Here is a 21,816-nt window from a genome sequence, read left to right as displayed (position 1 = left end):
TAGCCCTTTAGTTTCAGCTCAATGTTTGCAGCACTACAGAATTTAAAGTATGGAGGAAATGCACATTGGTACTCATTGTTAACTTCTTTCCTTATTCTCCCCTTACTTTTTATTAAAGAGCCAGTTAGTGCTCACCTTTTGTTCTGACGATTCAAGCATAATGAGTTTTAAGTCCATCCAAGCCCAACATCGTCTATGCATAAATTGAATGGGACCTTTACTACAGGAGACCCTGGACACTCAAAATAACTTTCGCCGCTTTGCAATTCTATTGTGAAACGAGGACACTTGGAGGAGAATGGAATCCATTTAAAAAGTAATAGTCTCTTTTGGCTTTAATAATACAAATCGTCACCATGTAGCTTTGCAGACTCAAGCTGCCAGGCTGCGGTAGTGAGCTCTGTTGTGGTGGTCCCATTCACATCCCTCAGAGAAGAGTCATCAGCAGACAGTAGGGAGAGCTGGAGGGCAGCAATCTCCTCTCTGCTGGCTCCCCTCTCACACACGGAGGTTGACACTCTGTCACTGCCTGATAAAACAATTGGACTGACACAAAGCTGGGTGCACATGCTGTATGGGCATAGCTACACATGCTGGAGTAGAATAGATGGGCACATACACAATCCCACACTGACTGGCAGGTGCACACACACGGGGACTACTGGGCATTCAGCCATGTCGGCACTTCTGACTTCTTTTTGTCCTTCCCATTTTTGGTTCAGTGAGATAAGACTATATGCTCGTCGGTCCCTTTGTCTGAGCCACAAGGATGATGATTCGCAATATAATAGCACTTGGGCTGTGAATCGATTCAAATATCGAATCGCAATTAATCGCATGATTGTCCATAGTAAATCGCGATTAATCGCAAATTCACCGCACATTTTTCATCTGTTTTAAAATGTACCTTAAAGGGAGATTTGTCAAGTATTTAATACTCTTACCAACATAAGAGTGGGCCAAACAGCTTACTGTATGTATATATTTATTACTGGAAATCAATTATCAACACAAAACAATGACAAATATTGTCCAGAAACCCTCACAGGTACTACATTTAGCATGAAAAATATGCTCAAATCATAACATGGCAAACTCAAGCCCAACAGGCAACAACAGCTGTCAGTGTGTCAGTGTGCTGACTTGACTATGACTTGCCCCAAACTGCATGTGATTATCATAAAGAGGGCATGTCTGTAAAGGGGAGACTCGTGGGTACCCATAGAACCCATTTTCAATCACATATCTTGAGGTCAGTGAGGCCATGCCAGTTTTTCCTGGCCAAAATTTAGCCTAAGTCATTTATTTAACCTTTTTCACGACAAGCTAGTATGATATGGTTAATACCAATGGATTCTTCAGGTCTTTTAGTTTCATATTATGCCAGTATCTTCACACTAGCATTAAAACTGAGCCTGCTACAGCCTAAAAATTGCAAGTTGTGTTAATAGATTAGTGTTAAGAAATTAGAGGTGTTAATTTGTGTTAATGCATTATTATCGCGCTAAGATTGACAGCCCTAAATATCACATTTCATCAAAATTCTTACACACTAAACAGTCTCTATAACAGTGATAACATAAGCCTTTCTTGTGCTGTGGCCAATTTGCCTTCATAAAAATACTATTTTTTTTTTAATTATTACAATAATACTACAATATTCTCTATTTCGGCATGCGTGTGAAGTTCCCTGTTTACCCCTTAGGAGTAATTTGTTCTCTGATGACTGGATAATAAAGGAGAGCACTTCACATGTCAATAAAAGTCTGCTCTCGCCTGATACCGATAGAGAACAGTAATCCATACACAGCATTGATTCAACGGCACACTGGTTTGTTATTTTTTCTCCAATGCCACACAGTGATGCCATTAAGGTCATAGCAGCAGGTAGAGGTCATACTTCATTGTCTGCCCTTGATTCCTGGTTTCCACCTGAGCCATAGATTTTCTTGTACAGATATAGGTTGTATATCAGAGCCGTATATCTCCCCGCTCTGTAAAGTGTCCTTCCATCTCTCTACAGCAAATGTGGCTTGGTGAGAGTAACATTTGGAAAATGACCACAAGCAACAATTTGTCAAGCTGTGCTGGCTGGTGTGCTCAATTCACTTTCTTCTTCTCTACGATAGCAGAATTACAGTTGAGTGTTCGCTGACCTAATGCAATAGAGGCTCCATACGGACAGAGTAATGTGATTTCCCAGGCTTTTATTCTGTGTTTGCGGCTGGATAGAGAGGAGCCCTGAAAGAGATGGCATCTGAATTGGGGATGGCTGCGAGCGAGAGAGGGAGGGACATAATGTATGTGAGAGGGACAGCAGTAAATATCAACCTTGATGTGGAGTATAGCGGAGAAGGAAAAGGACACATCAGGGTCAAGTGATTCTCTAATGCGGCTCACGGTGAAGCCTCATTGAACCTCTGCTATTGAGTATGGTAGTATATTGACCTATCTTTTTCTCTGCAGGTCACCTCGGGTTAGAGGTGTAGTGGCGGCCTGCTAACCTATCCAATATGCTAACCAGGGACGCTGACCTTGAGATGGCAGCCGTTCAGAAATGTCTACATTAATGAAAGTGGTCCCAGGTGGGCCAAAATGAAATGGAAACCACACACAATCAATATAGTAGCAATCATAACAATAAAGTAGGGCTGTGCAATAGAACGATATATAAATAAAACGTCAAAACAATATAAAAATGTCGTTTCGATAGCGATATAGTCTAGACCTATATTTATTTTTTCTTCTCTATAATTTCACTTAAAACTTATGCTCATTTACTCAAGTTCTTAAAATGACAAAAAAACTCAAGTATTTAATTCACACAGGAGTGGGCAATACAAAAATAGGCTTTATCATGTGGTTATTTCATATAGACTATTTATTTATTGAATTGACAGAAAACCTGCTATATCGTGTTAAAATATCGTTATCAAGATATGAAATGGCCTATGTCATGATAGAAGATTTTGGCCAATAGCCCAGCCCTACAACAAAGGTAGATGATACTATCTTCAGCTGAGGTCAGAGTTTAAACATAAATGCTAATGCTTGCCCCTCACAATATTGGATTATTTGGAATTATATACAGAATAAAAAGGAAAAAGAAGACACACGAGAATTACAAGTCAAGTGTAAACCTTTTTAAGTCGGCAACAAATAGGTAAAAACTGAATTGAATAGATCAGCCCCATTGTCACCAATACCTGATCCAACTATTTGAGTCAGTATCGACCAGATATCCGATCCCGTATCGGTGCATCCCTAATTTTAAGCTTCATTAACCTGTATTTTTACAACATTTGAAGTTCTTAATAAGCTAATTAACTTGATAAACACAAATATGTCTAGGCTATGTTGCATTTTCTTGGCCTTGGATGGTCAATATCAACAATTGCTTAAGGTAGCTTTAAAAATGAAATTCATCATGATAATGAGATTGAGACAAAATTGAGGTCACCGGTCATTGCCTAATGTTCCCAACAACATTTTACAACATACCCCAAAGCTCTGGATAATGTTTTGGAACAGATCCAGCTTTTAAGATGAATATTTCAAGAGCATACTGGAGCACTTTTAGCAGCTATTTGACAGAAATATGCTATTTGAAGTAAAAGTGCATCCACTCTGATCTTGTATCAGTGTTATTTTTGGCGTAAGAGATTCAGACTTCTGTTGTTCTTCTCCAGTTGGAGAAACTACTGAGCCAGTCGATGCCTTTATAGGCTGGACCAAGGTTAGAAAACGTCATCTAACTGTGTCAGAGCCAGAATCCAAACAAATATAGCAGCAAGCATTGATTTAAAAAAAAAAAAAAAAAAAAAAAAAAAAAGGTGGAGCTATCGAGGCTGTAAATTAAACTGACTAAAAACAATTCTCAAGTGAGAAGACCATCATGCATTGAAGGCATTTCTTTAAAAGAAATTAGTTTTTTGCCATTCTCCCCAAGAGGAAAAGTGTAATACTACAAAATATCCAATACTTATTGTTGTTTCTCCCTTGATGGCCTTAACACTAGGACCACCATAGCCCACGCCATTTAACATTGTGGTCCCAAAATTTTAATTATTCCTTCATTGTATGTGCTATTTTCCTTCCTTCCCTGACTTTTCCTGAATACTTATTCTGCACATGCCTGTATTTTCATAATGATAGTATGACATTTAGAAAGCTAAAAACATGTGTTTTTGTTTTTTATGACTAAAAGTCCCCTTTCGTCACTAAGAGTATCACCGATTAACGTTGGTACTCTCCTCCGGCAGCCGAATTGAGGCCTTTGCATAATGGCCGTATAAGTGCATTGAGACAACGAATGGGACATAGAAACTAATTAGCACTCCAATATTCACTCACATGCATTTGTAATCACACTATGGTATGAAAGTCCACATTATGTTCCATGTGTGCGCTTTATGCATATATAATTAGGCCTGTACCAAATAGTTTGAAGCTTCATTCATAACGTTGACATTTGAATTATTATTTTTAATAACTTACAGAAACACTGCGTGCAATAGTTCTCTCTCTCTCTCTCTCTCTCTCTCTCTCTCTCACAAATGATGAATAATGAGGATCAAGTTAAAGAAGGCTTGTCATGTAGCTCGCTGTGCACAGTGGCAATAAAATGGTAAATACTTCATAGAACATTGGTCTGTATGTTACAAAAGCATCATCTAACATCAATGAACATGATAAACTTGACGCTAACTGCTTCTATCTAGAACTCAAACACTATCAATTTCGGCGGAAAATAACATCAAGAGAACAGATACATCAGTCTCAGTGATAAGTGAGAGCAAAATACCAAACAGAAAATGACAAGAAACAAGAAGCGAATGTCTGAATAAAGCAGTGATAATAACATGGCAGTTCAGTCAGAACATCAGGCCATGTTGGTTGTGTTTGAAAGGCCTTTTTTGCTTAGCTTTTGCACCTCATGATGGAAAACAAATTGTGACCTCAAAGTCCAGTTAGTGTAAATAGTGCTGAACATTATTGGAGGGGTAATTTTAGAAGGTAATCAATGCAAATGATTTTTTCAGTAGCACTGATGACGTTTGGAATAATACCTGACATTTGAGCAGGTCTGGTAGTATCATTGTTATATTGATAACAGAAATACATTTGTATATTTATACCCACTCCTTTGAAGTTTGCCTTCTAAAAGTTGGACTCATATGTTTGTTAAATGTATCCTCTGGCTCGATGTTTCATCTCATAGGTCATTTTCCCTCCCTCTGTCGGCTAATCTGTTGCTGGCTGTCATCCCATCTCCACTCTCAATCACAGACATGCCCTCGAGGTACCGTGACATCCACACTGCCTGTTTACAGCGGGGTCATAAAGAACCTCGCCTGCATCAATATTCCCATATCAGCCCTCTCTGTTGTGCTACAAACCACACACACACACACACACACACACACACACTGGTCTGGCAGCCGGAGGAGCATCTGATCGAGGTTGTGTAATCGCTCTGCTAGCCAACAGCCCTGTGCTCTCAGGATCTAAAGGGCTCTTCAATTTTCTACTGTACCTGAGACAGCAAAGGCGTAATAAGCTCATTACCGAGAGATACTGTGGAGTACAGTGTGCATATGCATTTGTGTGGCTTTATGCATGCATGTGAATCTACTGCACAGTATATATCCTCATTTTAGAAGGTAATCCCTGACCCAGGGATTGTAAAGAAGTGAGCTGCCAGGCTAGCCGAGCATGGCTTTATATGCTAATGCATATTATAACTCTGCATCTAGATTCAACATTAGTGCGCACACTGAATGTAATAAACTGTAATAAGCTGACAGTTGTTTTTTTTTCTCGTATATTACAACTGAAATTCTTCTGCAGCTATATGATTAAATTATTCCTACTTATTTAGGGCAAACTTTGTTCATAGATGAGTCGAGCCAAAAGAAATACAAGGCTGGCTGAATTATAATCTAGCAGCAGCAGCCACCTGGGAAATACAATTCCACTAGCTTTATTCCTTGATAAACAAAGGAGGACAGGCGCTATTGGTAGACAATACACAGGCAGGGAAGAAGAACTTCATTATCTGTTATTGTGGATTGTAAACAGAATCTTTTATTAGGCTTTAAGATTTTTGCAGGAGTTCTTTATTGCAGTTATGGATTTGCTTATTTGGAGAGCATTGTTGTTTTCGGCTAGGGCTATTAAAAACAGACAATTTGATAATACAACCATTTTCAACATTTTCCTTTAGTTTGATTAAATAACTTCTTTATGAAAACATAACATCTGAGGATTCACTTTGAGAATTAAAACAATATTTGTTCTTCATTGTGTTCAATATGTGCTCTCCCTGTCACAGTCCCTGTCCCACCGTAAAGTCATGCTCAATTCATCAAACCGGAATAAGGCAACTGTAGATTTTCCATTTGGCTCAAAGACGTGACTGTTAAAGTGAAACAGACTAGGCTTTGATTACATCTGGTTTATGTCATACGAGGTGATGAGAGCCATGGTCTTCTATTGTGTCTGAGGAATGCACGTGTTCTTCTTTAACTCTAAAAGCAGTGATTGTGAACAGTACCCCCATAGCTTTCTCGGCTATAGCAACATAACATGCACTACTTTTGCTACTTCCTTTCCATTCCCGTCTCTCCGTGTTTGACCAGCCTGCCGCCTTCCCTCAGAGGGCTCCCTGGCAATAAGGTCAGTGGTCACGGGGGGATTGCAGGTCTGGTGTCGGAGCAAGTGGCATGGTGATGAATGGGAGTAATCTCACAGTTGTTACACAATCACAAACACTTTACTTGGGGGGAGGGGAGAATAGGAAGCCTTTTTGCTGCGTTAGGTGAGTGAACACGAAATTTATTATAAATAGACATATACATAATATTACCTACGTCTCTGTCTCTCTATTTATATACCTTGTTTACCCTATGCTGTACATGTATTATGTATGTACACTGTATGTTGCTACCGTTACAAAAAGCCATGCAATATCTACAGTACAGTATATGGTGTATCTATGAAACCTACATTTGTTCTCAATAAATAGTAATAAATTATCCACCTCTTGTTTTTGTACATTCTATTACACATATTATTTACATTACTGCTTTGGATTAACATTTTCCCTTTTTCATCATGACCTGATGTCAGTTTTAGCTGCTTTTTATTGACCCTAAAAGAAAAAGAGTTCCTTCACTCAATGTCCCCAGAAGACAGACATTTCTGTCGGGCATCTTTGTCCTCAAATGTCACCTTTTTGTTCCTCTTTGGGTCGATCCAGGAGTTGTGGATAATGGCGTTATTAGGGGTAGGGTCTGCCTCGATGATCGACACCACTCGCTTCTTCATCTTGCTTTTCAAGACTTTCTGGAACTTCTGCCTGGTGAAGGCGTAGAGTAGAGGGTGAAAGATAGTGGTCCCGTAAGCCATGACCAGGAAGCCCAGTCTCAACTTGACCATTAGGTCACTGGGGCCCACGCTCAGGATGACCGTGTTGAGCACCGTGATGGGCGTCCAGCACAGCAGGAAAGTGGACACAATCAGGAGGGACATCCTGAAAACCCTCTTTTGGCGCTCTCGCCTTTCTCTGTGGCGCTTCACAGCCCTACGCAAGGCGATGATGACGGAGACGGAGGTGCGCATACCCAGTGTGGGGACGCGGCTGGTGCTGCTCTGGGAGGCATCTGTGGCCTCTTGCGGCGTCGTCATGGCTGTCATGGACGGACGCTTTTTCCTGCGAGCCTTCTTCTTCTGTGAAGCGTGGAAACGCGTGCCGATGCGAATATTGAGCGCCTGCAGGATCTTTGAGTAGGTGATGAGCATGACGACGGCGGTAAAGAAGAAAATAGGAATCTGAGCCAGCAGGTGGTAATAGAGGCCAAGTTCTGTGTAGTACTGGTTAGTGTGGATCACGTTCTCCACCGCCGTCTGGTTCAGATCAGTGTGGCCCTGGGCGAAGAAGCCCACCTCAATAAAGGGTACGAGGAAACTAACAAAGGATAGCACCCAAATGGCAGCCAGCAGGGCCAGGGCGCGGCCCATGGTCAGCACCCGGTTGGCTGGTTTGACCGAGATGTCGTAGCGATCGAGGGTGATGGCGAGTACATTAGCAGCAGTGGCGACGCTGGCAAAGGAGACGCAGGCTTCATGGAAGCAGCAGACGAGCGCGGTGTCCCCCTCCAGGGAGAGCAGCACCACCACGATGGTGAGGGGGATGCAGCACACGCAAATTAGCACATCCAACACATGGAGGTTCATAGTGACAATGTTACTGACGGAGCTAATGAGGTTCGACTTCATACAGTAGAGGGCGAGCACAGTGAGGTTGGAGCTCATGCCCAGGAGGATCTCCAGCATGAGGAAGCCAGTCAGGGAGACCTGGAAACTAACCGGATAGGGGTACGGGCTGGGGGTTGCCGGACTCATGGTGCGGCTGATGGGCTCAGTGTTGTCGGTGACCGTGACGTTGCTCATGGTGGCTTCTTGTTCAGGGCAGGGAAGGATATGCATTATCCTGCGTGTGGGGAGAAGAGAAGAAGAGAATTCATTAAGAAAGTCTGTGTTTGTGCATCTCTAGAAAGTTGCACACACTTCTGAGTAATCTTGTCAGACGTAATGCTGCCAGTTATGAAATGATAAAAGAAGCCATTTGAGTTTTAAATGAGAAATGCTGAGAGCAGACACTTTAATGGTGCTGTAACTTCTTTCCTGCCATGCCCTGTAGATTAGATTGTCTCACTACGCGCATGGCATGACTAACTAGTAACTATCTTGCTTCAATCAGCTTCTACTCCTGTTATCACCATCCTCGATCAGACAGTTGCATCCACAGTGGAGGCACGTAACAGAAACACTTTGGAACAAATTAAATTCTAATAACCTCATAGCCTTAATGGCTTAGTATGTTGAGGCTTTGTAGTGGCTTAGTCGTGGCTTAGTGTTCTTTTGAGCCTCTGCTGAACAGCACATTCAAGCTGACAGTTTTAATGTATTAGCATTTACCGTGTACCAGTGATTCTCAAAGTGGGGTCCGGGGACCCCCAGGGGACCATGGTATATATGGTGTGTGTATATATATATATATATATAGCTGTATGCCTCACTGTGTGGGAGTGACTGGGATCATTCCTTTATGTGTAAGGAAACATCATGCTTAACTTAAACATTGCTTTCCTAACTTTGTAAAACAAAATGTAACAAATAAATGCGTAGATATAAGTTTACTAAATTGTTATTTATTGTTAAAATAATAAATCCTGCACCAGCAACTTTGTAAAAATGTTCAAAATTAAGAGGAATACTGTGTAAAACTTTTTAATGCAGTAACAAATTGGTCAAAACTTAAACGGGAATTCAAATTCCAGTATGTAATGTATATAGTATATAAACAGAACAGAATTGAATAGAGGGTTCCCATTGTCACCAAGACCCGATTCAGCTATTTGAGTCAGTATCGGCCTGATATCCGATCCGGTATCAGTGCATCCCTAAAATCTGTAACTCTTATAGTCTGCAAATAATACATATCTAATAGGGGTGTCCCGATATACCGGTATTGACGATAACCGTGATATTTAAAAATGAAATATGGATATCATGTTAATAATACACATATGATAATGTAAATAAATGTAATGTAAATAATCCAGCGCCTCTTAAATCATGCTTTGATTCTCTCTCAAAGTCCCTGCACTCATAATTAATTTGCCAAGAGAGACAAACACACAATAAACAAAGTAAAAGATTAATTTGACTGATTGATAGCATTCTTATTGTTTTCAAATTTTCTATAGCTATTGTGATAATATCGTTATTGTGAATTATTTTGGTTACGATAATCGTGTAGTGAAAATCTGATATTGTGACAGCCCTAATGTCTAATGTCTTTCTGGCACATTTCTCTTGTTTTGTTTTTTTGCATAACGAAGACTATAGAAGTGTAAAAATAGGCTTTGGCAAATTATTCCAAGGGACATAAATGAGGAGGTCCCTGGTATATTCTCTGCCGTATACATCCTGGATGTGGACCAGAGGTCATGAAGGCAATGATGAAGAAGCCAAATTTTAGCCCCAATTGGGCAAGCATACTTGCAATGGTCCTTGGTAACCCAACTTGTCATTTCTGACAGCATTTTAGTCATCGCTGAATAACAGGAGTTCATAACTGACAAGAATATTCTGCCAGAGGATTATGTTTACTTCATCGCTAGCAGGCTGCCAACTCTCAGAGATGCACTTTAGAATACAAGATGTTTGTTCAGACAGGACTTCAATAATTGAAGGACTAGCGAGTATTTGAAACTGTAATTAATATTGGGTTAGGGGAGAAAAATCTACTCCAGAATAAATTGAAATAACTGATTAGCACATGCAATATTAAAATCATCCAACCTCCCCTAAAGAAATAAATCTGAACGGGGCTCTAGGTGACGTGGAAGAAACCAAATGATTTTTTTTGTGATATTTACCCTTCCCTCCAGCACTATCTGAATACCAGGGCTGTATAATCAGGCCATAGAGTCCATGTTGCATCCACAGAGACGAGCATCACATCCAAACATAGCCTCTGGAAAAGTGTTTCCGCTCCAGCAGAGCCCCCCAACGAGGCTTTTCCTTTTCACTGCCTGTCCCTCCCAGAGAGGTTGACAGCCAGAAAAACACCTGTCCGTCTCGCCAGAGACCATCTATGGGCTGCCAGCGTCTTCCTCCTGACCTCAATGGTAATGTCAGAAAGCTAAGGATTCAGCCACCTGCACCCAGTGGCTTTCAAAGAATATAGGGTAATGTCCTCTACAGACTTTTTCTCAGATCTCTGGTCCGTTTGCTTTTGGTGATGGTGGGAGCTCTGATGGATGAGTGGAATGGGGATAAGATGTCGGAGCCACCTCCTGTTTATAATCTCATGGTATTCCCAGGCAGGAGAGTAACAGCCAACCAAGAAAACAAAGAAACACAGACTCTTTCCCCTGTGCAGGGCTGGAATGTGCTGTTCATAGTACAATGATCCAAATCCTTGCTTTTTTTTGTCCTCAGTGAAAAGATAGTAGTCAGATCTGTAAATACGAAAAAACACTTACATCCATTAGCTTGTACTCCAAGAGGCAGTCATTCGGCCATATAGATTTCCCAGTGTACACCATAGTAATGTCCAGAATGTGTCCAGGAGAGGTCAGCGCGTCCCGGCAGCATCCAGGCCCACGTCCTCCCGTGGGAGCACTAATGGAACAGGCCTTCACTCTCCACCTTTCTCATCAGTCTCTGTACGTCTGGCTCCAGCCGCCATTGACATGTAAATCGAACACAGGTCTCCAGTTTGCCCCTCGACATGCTTGAACCCTCAATCACTGGAGATGGCGTGCCAAGAGCAGATTATTAGAGCGCATGTGTGTCCAATCACCATGACATGTGTGATCACTGAGACATCACCAGTATTTATATGTGCACGGGAGGGGGGGGGTTGATTCAGCGATTCAGGAGAAGGTCATCCTCATGAGGTAGTGTGAGTGAGTTCATCTGACACAGAGCAGATTTGCAAAAAGATCCCAAACAAGAATTGGACTTCAGGTAGCAGGAGCTGCATACATCATCTGTCTGTCCTTCAATGCCACATCTTTCTCTCTCAGTGACCTGAAGAGAGAGAGAGAGAGAGAAAGGATGGGGTAATGGATGATGGAGAGAGATAGAGATAGGGAGAGAGAGAGTGGGAGGAGTAGGAGAGGGAAGTGTGGGGGATGCGTTAGTGAAAATAAACATATCCTCGGCAGAGAGGCGACAAGGAAACTCTCATTAGCATAGCAACAAGCCTCTGATGTCTTATCATGTTCCTGTGCATCGCCTGATTTACTTTACATCTTTGTTATTGCATTAACATAACAGTAGCACTAATAAAGGGCTGGCACAAAAGCAACTGGTATTTGACATCCCAGCCCCCTGTCTTCAGATTGAACATGAACTGTGGTCATATTTCGCTATTCTTGCGTAAATTATTTCAGGAAACATGCTTAGTGTTAATTGCATTTTTGCATGTCACTTGTACAGCCTCAGCGGTGCTAAAATGATCATACAATTTTCACGGCAGGCCAGACATGCTGAGAGCTTTTAGCGCAGTGTGATTCCTCGGGGGAACTTGTCATAAAGACATGGATGTCCTCTCTCGTGTGTCACTATACGGGATCCATGTAATCTCTTCAGAGGAACATGTCGGTCATTCTTCAAGGTTGTTTCATTGAGGGATGCCGTACTTTACTATGCCACAATGTAGGCAGAAATGATCAATGGGTAGCACGCTTCAGCACCAGGCAAAAGAGAGAGGAAGGATCATGCATGTTATGAAGCTGCACAGTTTTTAAAGTGTGCAATTGCATATCAAGTTTCTCATATCATTCAGCCTGACAGTTTGGAATATGATGTGTGAGACACAAACAGATGTTCTCCCAGTATGTGAGGCGTCCTGATGCATAAACAAATGATCAAAAGCTGTTTACATTGTGATGTTTACAGTATTACAAGTTAAAGACATAATTCAATCAGTTACTAATAGGTTACACTTTAACCATATGTTTCTAAATAAGTCAACAATACATTATAACTGAAGTTATTCGGGAAATTATGTTGATGGTTTCTAATCCTGTGCGTTTGTTTTGGTGACAGAGATGTCTGGCATTGAGTTTTTATTTGCTGTCATTCTACTCGGCTTAGCGCTGTAAATCAAACCAATAAGTGGAGTGCCCCATCAAGACACAGCAGAGCTCACCATGCAGGGTAAACACAGATGCTTCGGAGCTGGTCCACACACCACCACGCTTGTCCCCTCTCCTCGCAGCTCTGCAACAAATCTAGGTCGACCGATTGAAACTGATGGTTGATGTCCCAGCAGTAATCCAAGAACTGGAATTGAATATTGATGAACATACAAACAACTGACAGATGTTCTTTCCCTCCTGAGTCCCAGACAGATAAAAAAAAAAAAAAAAAGTCCACTGAGATTAGTCCTGACAGGGATGTTGGTTCTGCTTCTCCCTTTATCCCCCTTTAATTCTCATCCAACCGTATGGGCAGGTTTGTGAAGACTCATCTCACCAACTCTATGTTGCGCTCCCTCCGTGGCTAACTGTCTGGGTAGGAGTGCAAACCATCACACTCCTGGTATCTCTCTATCTCCCGCTCTGCTCTCCTCTCCCTCACTCCCTCGTTCCCTCTCTCTCTCTCTTACTGCGGAGGTTTGCAGTGCTCCCCCAGTCCTGATTGGTCTTCTGTAATAGGCTTAACCCCTTCCTCTCCAGCGAGGGGAGGTATTTCCTTTTGTTCTGACTCTATCCTCTCTTCCCTGACAGTGACTGTGACATCCCGTGTGGGGCATTAGTGATTTTTGGGAGAAAAAAAAAATCTTCTACAGTACTACGCCTTTGCTTGCACAGGGACTTTAGGTGACACTGCGCTAAACACACAACCTGCTGCAGAGTCGGATAGGCAGACTGTTGAAGGAAAAACACGGGAATGATGTATTAATTAGCTCTGTCACGATGTAATGAACAAGTAATGTGTTTGTGCACCGTAGGGTGGAATGATGAGGATGGAGAGCCAGCACAAAGAAGCAATATTTTTGGTATAGATTTTTGCGCACATACATGGGTGTTAAATATGCGTGTGCAAGTGAGCATGAGAGGCAGCGAGACTGACGGAGAGGAGATAAATTCTTGCAGCTGTGAGTGGGAGAAATGGATTATGCAGGGAAAGAATGAAAGTCAGAAAAGAAGAGATGGAGTATTGTGGCTCTCGAATTGATAGTTACAATTAAGTCGCTCTGTCGGATCAGTACCAGGTTGACCACCCTCCATTTCCTTGTCAAGGCTCATTTGTCAGGTGCAATTATTGCCAGAGGGCATCCTGGTACCTGACGGCCTCCAGTAAAGAAGAAGGGGGTATCTGTCGTGCTGGCATGGCTAACTGATAAATAAACGATTAAAGCCCACAGAAAATACATTAGGTGTTGTTGCACAATAGTTGCACTTTGCTAGCCAGATGTTTAGGTTTTGCTGCGGTGGAACAGTAATCAAAGGTCTAGAAGGAGTTGTGAGCTGTTATTTTGGTACTGAGGACACAATTTGTCAAAAGGTAGTTGATCGACAGAAAATGAATCGACAAGTTTGATAATCGATTTATCATTGCTGTAATGTCAAACATTCTGCAGTCGCAGCTTCTCAAGTGTGAGGATCTGTTGTCATTTTATGCTCTGAGGAACTGTGATGGACTTTTTTTGTAATTTTCTGACATTTTGTTAACTTAAAGGTCCAGTGTGTAGGATCTGGTGGTATGTAGCTGTGAGGTGAGGAGATTGCAACCAACTGAAACTTCTCCCATGTGCCAAGCGTGTAGGAGAGCTACAGTGGCTGACGCGAAAATGCAAATGGTCCCATCTAGAGCCATTTGTTGTAAGAGTTGCGTAGGTCATTTGGAGTAGAGCCAGTGCGTATAGTGTGTGTGTTTATGTGGGGAAGTGAGTGGTGAACAAAGTGAGAGAGAGCAGCGGTGACTGAAGCGAGTAACGTTATCAACTCTGGCCCAAGCAGGAAAAGCTACCCGCTTCCTATGTAGATATAAACGACTTATTCTAAGCTAACGAAAACACGACAATTCTTATTTTCAGGTGATTATACACTAAAGAAAACGTACTTATTATTATTATATTCTATTTCTGCCAATAGATCCCCCTAGTTGTTACACACTGGTCCTTTAACAAGCAATGGATTCCTCGTAAAAATATTCAACACATTAATTGATAATGACAATAATCATTGCAGCCCTATCCACCTTATTCTCAGGGGTGTTACTGTAGAAATGATTATGTCCGTAACGTCCGTTGAGGTAGCAGAAGTAGCAGTACGCTAGTTAGTCCCCCACCTTCATTTTACAAAATCCTGCTTTATTTTTAACAGATATTTAACTAACGTTAAATTGGCTTTTTATAAAATGTCATTGCGGAGCTGTGGTACGGTGCTCCTCTGTTGTTCAGAGCCAGACCAGACAAGCTTGTTTGTGTGCTCATTTTCTGGGGGAATATCCATTAGACAGTCTACACTTTGACAGATGTTTTTTGGACCAAGAGTTTTTGAGAAAAGTGGGGAAAAGTAACGCCTCCGCCTGTGTACGGAAGATCATTAAACTTAACGGTGTTCCATACAGAGCGCACAACATGATTTCAATGGCGATTAATGAAAATTTTAAATGTCCAAATATTCAATTGATGTAATAAACGTTAACTTTATTTTTGTTTTATTAAATAACACTGCTGCAACATCAATGTTGGGCGCAGGATTACGTGCAGCGTCTGTGTTGACAGAGTTGCTGCTGCAGTACCAAGTAGTCAGTGGGCACCATTTTAAAGCATTTATTCAACAAAGGGTAATATATTCAACAACGTGTGACAGCATAATAATCATTTCATACAGACTACAGTACTGTGAGAAGCATAAATTAAGTTGATATGTACATTTTCGCTGCTCTAGTCATCTCCCCTCTCTAGCTGCAGTCTGGACTGGAGCTTCCCCTCTGGGCGCTGTGGGCGCACGGTGCGCACCTCACAAACTGACTGAAATCTCACAGGAACAAATGGTGGAGGTCTCCGGCTTGGTCGGGAATGAAAGATGGGGAACCGAGGATGACACGCATATAAATGTTATGCACGATCAGGGCCACATTAGACTACAAATAGTTTAAGTACGGTTATCTGTGTGTAAAAAACTAAACCTTGTTACTGTGGAAGTACTGATCTGCCTCAGAGCTTTTCAGATTGTTCATCGCTTCACCGTCTGTAGCAACGGAGTCAATAAAGTAGCTAAATATGCTAGTGTAGGTTACCTGAGGCCACTTCTTCAGGTCGTCCTCCCGTCCCTCCATAGTAGAAGGCAGAGCTATGATCATATTATCCCGTTTGAGCTGTAATAGGTGGTGTTCACCCGTTTTACTAGATTCTTTAATACAATCGCTCTAGGAGAGACGATAAGCGTAGCGTTACCATGGAAAACGTTTCAATGACACAACGCACCGGAAGTTACGGACATACTGTAATTCATGCAAGGCATCATGGGGGCTAGGATGAAGGTGGATACCTTGTTGCTGAATGTTGACTAGAGGTGTGGACATTTCTCGAATCTTAGATTCATCGCAATGTGGACATGAACGATTCTACATCGTTGCAGTGCACAACATAATCGGGTGTTTGGTCTTATTTCAGCTCAGCTCGAGTCATAACTGCGTTTTTCTGTCATTTACTGTCACAAAACGCAGTAAAGACGGCACTCGGCAGTCCGCTAGCTTGTTGCTCTCACTACCAAAATCAGCTGCTCTGTTTCAACAATGTTGGGCTGAAAAAACGTGCATGTAGGCTGAAATTCAACCGTGGTGTTGTTCTGTTGGGAGATGCAGTGACTTAACGTTAAACCAAGCAAGAAGAGTAGAGGAGCTATGAGTAAGGAAAAGTAACTAACTAAAGTCTGCTAGCTGCTAGGCTCATTCATGCAGTATAAAATGCCACAGGCGTTCAGGAGGTGCCCTGTCTTAGAGCTGCTATATGTGAAAACATTAGGGATGCTTCGATACCGATACTGGATCAGACATCGGGCCAATACTGATTCAAATAGCTGGATCAAGTATCAGTGACAATGATGCCGATCTATTCAATTAAATTTTTCTTTTATATACTAGAAACATTATATACTGTTATTATAATTCCTGTTTAAGTTTTGACCAATTTGTTGCTGCATTAAAAATGTTTACACTTGAATTGTAATTCCTGTTAATTTTAAAGATTTTTTACCAAGTTGCTGGTGTATAATTTATTATTTTAATAATAAAGAACAATTAAATAAATGTATATCTATATTTTACTATTTATTGGTCTCATTTTGTTTTACAGAGTTAGGAAAGCAATGTTTAAGTGAAGCCTGATGTTTCCTTACACGTAAAAGAATGAGCCCAGTCACTTCCACACAGTGAGGCATACAGCGTATTAATTAAACACTGGTATTGGATCAGTACTCGGTATCGGCCGATACCCAAAGCCCAGGTATCGCTATCGGTATCAGGACTGAAATAGTCGGATCGCTGCATCCCTAGAAATCATTATTTTTGTAGATTACAGCACACTTGTAATGCACTGCAGAAGGATTTATGTTTTGTTTTTTGTAATGATTATGTACTGAGGTGGGTTACACAGATACTGATATTGAAAAGATGCACCTTTTTATATCATAGACTGCGGTAGTCTGATATTTAAAAGCACCTTCTAACTATAAAAGTAGTTCATATTTACCTGACTGCTTGTATTAAGTGATGAAAAAGTAGCCATATGCAGTAATATAGAAAAATTGAGGATGCGATACTGTACATGGAGACGCATTGAGAATCGTTGTGCATTCGAATCGTTGACATGTGAATCGTAATTGAATTGTGAGGCCAGTGAAGATTCACACCTCTAATGATGACTTTTGAATGTCACCACATTTCCCACAGATAGTGTTGCCTTTAGATCATAGTTACATGTTTGAAGCAGCATGATAAGCCGTCCCCGATACTGTACCAATGTAGAACAAACTGGAGGTCAAGGGGAAAACCTCAATTACAATCTGGTATTATTGAGGGCACTGGACGCCCCTGATCATACAGAGATACGTGTTTTCCCTTCCAATAGACACACAAAGACCACCACTTGTTAGAGGATTAAGAGGAGCAGATACTGGTATGTTTTTAAGCCTGCATGTCATTAACACTAATTCTCACTAGATCTTCACATGTTCACATGACATGGAGCTTGGCACATGTGTCGACAGCAATTGTATGTGTGGATGGGGGAAAGATGTGAAGTTTCACAGATGGGGGGTTTAGTCCGTGGTGGTTGGTGTGTAGTTGTTGGGTAGTGTGTGCAGGTCTTTTGTACATATATATTTGGGTGCACATGTGTCCTCGGTGCATACATCGCGGTACACATGCAATCCTAACATCAAGTACCTGCTGCTTCCTACACAGGATCCATCTGTACGCCTCTGGCTGTCAGACTATAATTACACAGCACATCAGTGCAAAACAGCTCCTCCGTCACTGCCTGCAACTCAAGGCGCTGTGTGTTTCATAAGAAGCCTCCTCCTGAAGAGATTCGAAAGTGGACATGTATATAAAAAGACAGGACTGACCACTTGACAGCCTTATCACGGCTCTTCAGGAATCCTCCTATAGTTTAAAGACGGGTAAACATACTGCTGCAAAAAAACAGCATTCCCAAAAACTTCACAGTTCAATAGAAGAATGACGTAAATATTTCATTCCCATTAATATTTCATCCAGCTTTTTCTCTCTAAGTCCCCAGACTCCACTGTCTGATATTCACTTCAGTTTTTCTCCCCTTTCACTCTGAGTGCCTGCACACATTTATGGATATGCTGCCTGCATGTGCCTGTCGATACTCAAGGGTGTGGATTTCTTTGCTTATCCCACACTTATTGCATATGCACGCCCTCCTTGGTGTGTGGTGTGTTTGTCAGGAGGACCCTCTCTGGTCCCAGCTCATCAGATAAAGAAGATGCAGATGTGCCGTCAGTGGGCGTCTCATTTCAAGCCAACGCTTTGTGTGCCAAACATCGGCAGGCGATCGTGCAATAGCGGGATGGAAGCCGGCCGGCCCAGAGGACCCGGCACACAGACTTTTATCTCCTCCCTGCAGCAGGCATCCTGCAATTCCATTTGGTGCCACTGTGATTTGCTCCAGATTGCTCCAGAACGGAGCTAGCCCAGCGCTAATGGAGTGGCCGGTCTCAAATGTTGTAGCAGTCTGCTGTCATCTGATCTATTTAAATTGTCCTTTTTCTCAAACCCTGAGGAGCTCCTGGTCCAAGCTCACGTGGACCTGGGCGGTCGTACAGATATGAAGAAAGACAAATGAGGTCTCTTGAGCTGCTCCTGTTTTTTGTTCCCCAGTTTTTTTTTTGTTTTTCAGTCCCGATACGATAGTGATACCTGGGCTTTGGGTATCAGCCGATACCGAGTACCGATCCGATACCAGTGTTTAATTAATAAGCTGTATGCCTCACTGTGTGGAAGTGACTGGGATCATTCTTTTATGTGTGAGGCAACATCAGCCTTGACTTAAATATTGTTTTCCTAACAAATAAATGCATAGTTACATCATTCACTGAATTGTTATTTATTATTAAAGCAATAAATTGTGCGCCAGCAACTTGTTGTAAAATCTTCAAAATTAACAGGAATTACAAGTGTAAACCTGCAGCAACAAATTCGTCAAAACTTAAACGGGAATTAAAATTCCAGTATACTCTGTATAATGTATATAGTATATACACGTAGAATTGAATTGAATAGATCGGCTCCGTGGTCACCGATACCTGATCCAGCTATTTCAGTCAATATCGGCCCAATATGCGATCCGATATTGGTGCATCCCTAATAATAATTAATGTTGAATATGAATTATGAATAATGTTGTGGGATTATTTCTTATTTCATGGGATATTTTTTGATTTATTATTACATACTTAAAAAAAGCGAAGAATTTGAATACTGAATTGGGGGTCAACAACCACGGCAATGGTCGAAGCTTCAAAGCATCAAAGCATTTGGGTCAGCCCTATAAATTATGGTATCGGAGCTGTGCATAGACTGGAGTACTCACTGATACCCGATCTCGAATTTTGGGCAGTATTGGACGCATTTCCAATACTGGTATCGGTATCGGTATCGGTATCAGAACAACTGTAATTTCATCCACTTTCCAAAGCATAGAGCACCGCAGTGAAGGTTGCTCCTTAAAATGGATGTTGGACAAGAAGGAGGTTGAGTAGAAGATAGAGAGAAAAGGTCCTCTGGTTTTTGCCTGCGGTTCGACCACGGGGCAGTCTGTTTTGGCTTCAGTCCCAGGGTCACTTTGGATTCATGCTCAGTTGGTAAGAGATGAAAGTGCCTGGATAAAGTGGAATGGGAAAAGAAAAGAAGGCCATCCTCCCCTCCTCCTGTGTTAAACACTCGAGATTGATGAGCAGCAGCTGAAGATAAAATGCTATCTCAATCCTCGAGGAAATGTTAATGTATCCTCTTCCATCCCCATACAGGTTCATTAGTGTTCAAGTGGCTTCAATTGTTCCTGACATTTAGTGCAGTATATTGTACAACGGTACCCTCAGTAAAAAACAGTTTAAAAAAAGACTGAGTTAATTTGGTTACACAATAGATTACAGCCCTCAACGTATTGTGTAATTATTTTTTCAATTATTTTCTAATTATTGTGCACTTGTAGAATAATGATGTGGTTCAATGTAATTAAAAGGGGTAACTAAACAGGAGAAAATATAGGGATAAAGGCGTAAAGACTTATGAAGAGCAAATACTGCATTGGGGGAAATGGTGTAACATCTTAAAGACCAGAGAGGCCATGGGTGTAATTGTTTTTATATTTTGTTTTCCTCTAATCATGTGATAATTCAGAACTCAATATTGCAAAATTAGTTTTCTCCTGACCACAGGACGGTTATCTGCCAGACAGACAGTTATTTGCTTTTGTGTGATAATGAAATAACTATTTTGCCGTCTGGACAATCCAAAATTGTCTGCTTGTGAGCAATAGATAACACATAATAACACGGTAATAATCTATAATTATTATCATAATTCATTCTCTTAATGTCACTGCTCACCTTTCACATCAGCATGTCATTATTGCCAAAGACAAATGCAACCTATCTAACTCTAATGCAGGTATTAGACTACACGACTTGACCTGACAAGTGGGGTGTTGGGAACAAAGATTTGCATCGAGCGAGACAATTGCTTGTTTTATCCTGTGTAGTGTGTCATCGTGGGAGACAACCTGTTCTCATACACCGTTCGCAGCTATACCTACAATAAGTACACACTTTAATTCATATATATAAATTAGTTTGTATGTAATCCACGTAATCGTGAACCAGGAAGTAATTTAAGTATAAGGAGGGACAAACGCAACGTAGGGAGGAGGTCGAGGTGGATGGGTGGGTCAAAAAACACCAGACTTTTGTGCAGGAGGCTGGTGTTCCTACCCTGTGTGAAAGAGTCAATGTTGATTTATTTGTCACATAACTTCCCGTGCTTAAGTTATGCCTTTACTATTAAAAAATAGTAGTCAATGAATTACTCCCATGAAGTGCACTTTACATGTAGCTCATAATTTGCTGCAATAGTGTTTGTTCTGTTATTTAAGGGGTTTTATTGTTAGTCTTACAGCTAAATGTTCAAAATTGCTCTTTTTCTGTCTCGCTCTGTCTCCCCCTCTCTCTCGTATTTAATCGCTCGCTATTCCCTCTGCATTGGTTAGATATGAGCGGTGTCTTCTGCCAGTGATTTACAGTCCTGGTGGTATCGCGGGTCAGAAAGGTTAGGGCCATAAAGTCGAACTAGGTGGAGTCAGCTGTTTAACCCTGACCATGAGGTTAGAGATTGTAAATGCAGCTTCTCCAATCCCCAACTCCAACCTACACACACACACTCACCCGGGACAGATCCTTTGCTGTATCCTGCCGTACTGTGACCTCCTCGCTGTGCTCTGTCACGGAGAGGAACAGCTTCTTTTCCATCAGCCCCTCAGAAGTCGGCCACTTCCTGTCACGGCGCAACATCTGTTTACGTTAGTCATGTCAAAGAGCATCGACCGAGGCGTGGGAACGCGAGGCAGTGCATTGGGGACCCCACACTCACCCACGGGGAGGTGCGAGTGCAGTGGAGGGCTGAATCTTTGGGGACGCACGTAGAGGACAACCGCTCACACTCGGCAGATAAACACACAAATGTGCACACTGA

General features: G+C 41.7%; 1 protein-coding gene and 1 long non-coding RNA gene across 3 annotated transcripts in view; one reads left to right on the top strand and one right to left on the bottom strand.

Annotated features, from left to right (window-relative positions):
* Positions 1 to 21,816, top strand: part of LOC119487248 — a 57,863-nt gene that overhangs the window by 7,561 nt on the left and 28,486 nt on the right. The window contains exon 4 of one of the 2 annotated variants that reach the window (XR_005206670.1): positions 2,467 to 4,640. The exons of the other annotated variant lie outside the window; for it this stretch is intronic. This is a non-coding gene — a long non-coding RNA (uncharacterized LOC119487248). Of the gene's footprint in view, positions 1 to 2,466; positions 4,641 to 21,816 lie in introns of those variants that run through there. 2 annotated transcript variants of the gene reach the window in all.
* On the bottom strand, positions 6,070 to 13,202 carry LOC119487247 (G-protein coupled receptor 22-like). The gene is made up of 3 exons (XM_037767958.1): positions 12,734 to 13,202; positions 10,449 to 11,607; positions 6,070 to 8,494 (listed from the first exon to the last, which is right to left on the bottom strand). The coding sequence occupies exon 3, from the start codon at positions 8,488 to 8,490 to the stop codon at positions 7,174 to 7,176; it is 1,317 nt and encodes a 438-aa protein (XP_037623886.1). The 5' UTR covers positions 8,491 to 8,494; positions 10,449 to 11,607; positions 12,734 to 13,202; the 3' UTR covers positions 6,070 to 7,173.

Source organism: Sebastes umbrosus, chromosome 4 (assembly GCF_015220745.1).
Source record: "Sebastes umbrosus isolate fSebUmb1 chromosome 4, fSebUmb1.pri, whole genome shotgun sequence".
Taxonomy (NCBI): Eukaryota; Metazoa; Chordata; class Actinopteri; order Perciformes; family Sebastidae; genus Sebastes; species Sebastes umbrosus.
Note: the sequence above shows the minus strand (reverse complement) of the source record. Positions and strands in the feature narration are given on the sequence as shown.

Bases quoted from the DNA above. Each gene is read 5' to 3' on its own strand.
- LOC119487247 (XM_037767958.1), bottom strand. From the start codon at position 8,490: ATGCATATCCTTCCCTGCCCTGAACAAGAAGCCACCATGAGCAACGTC.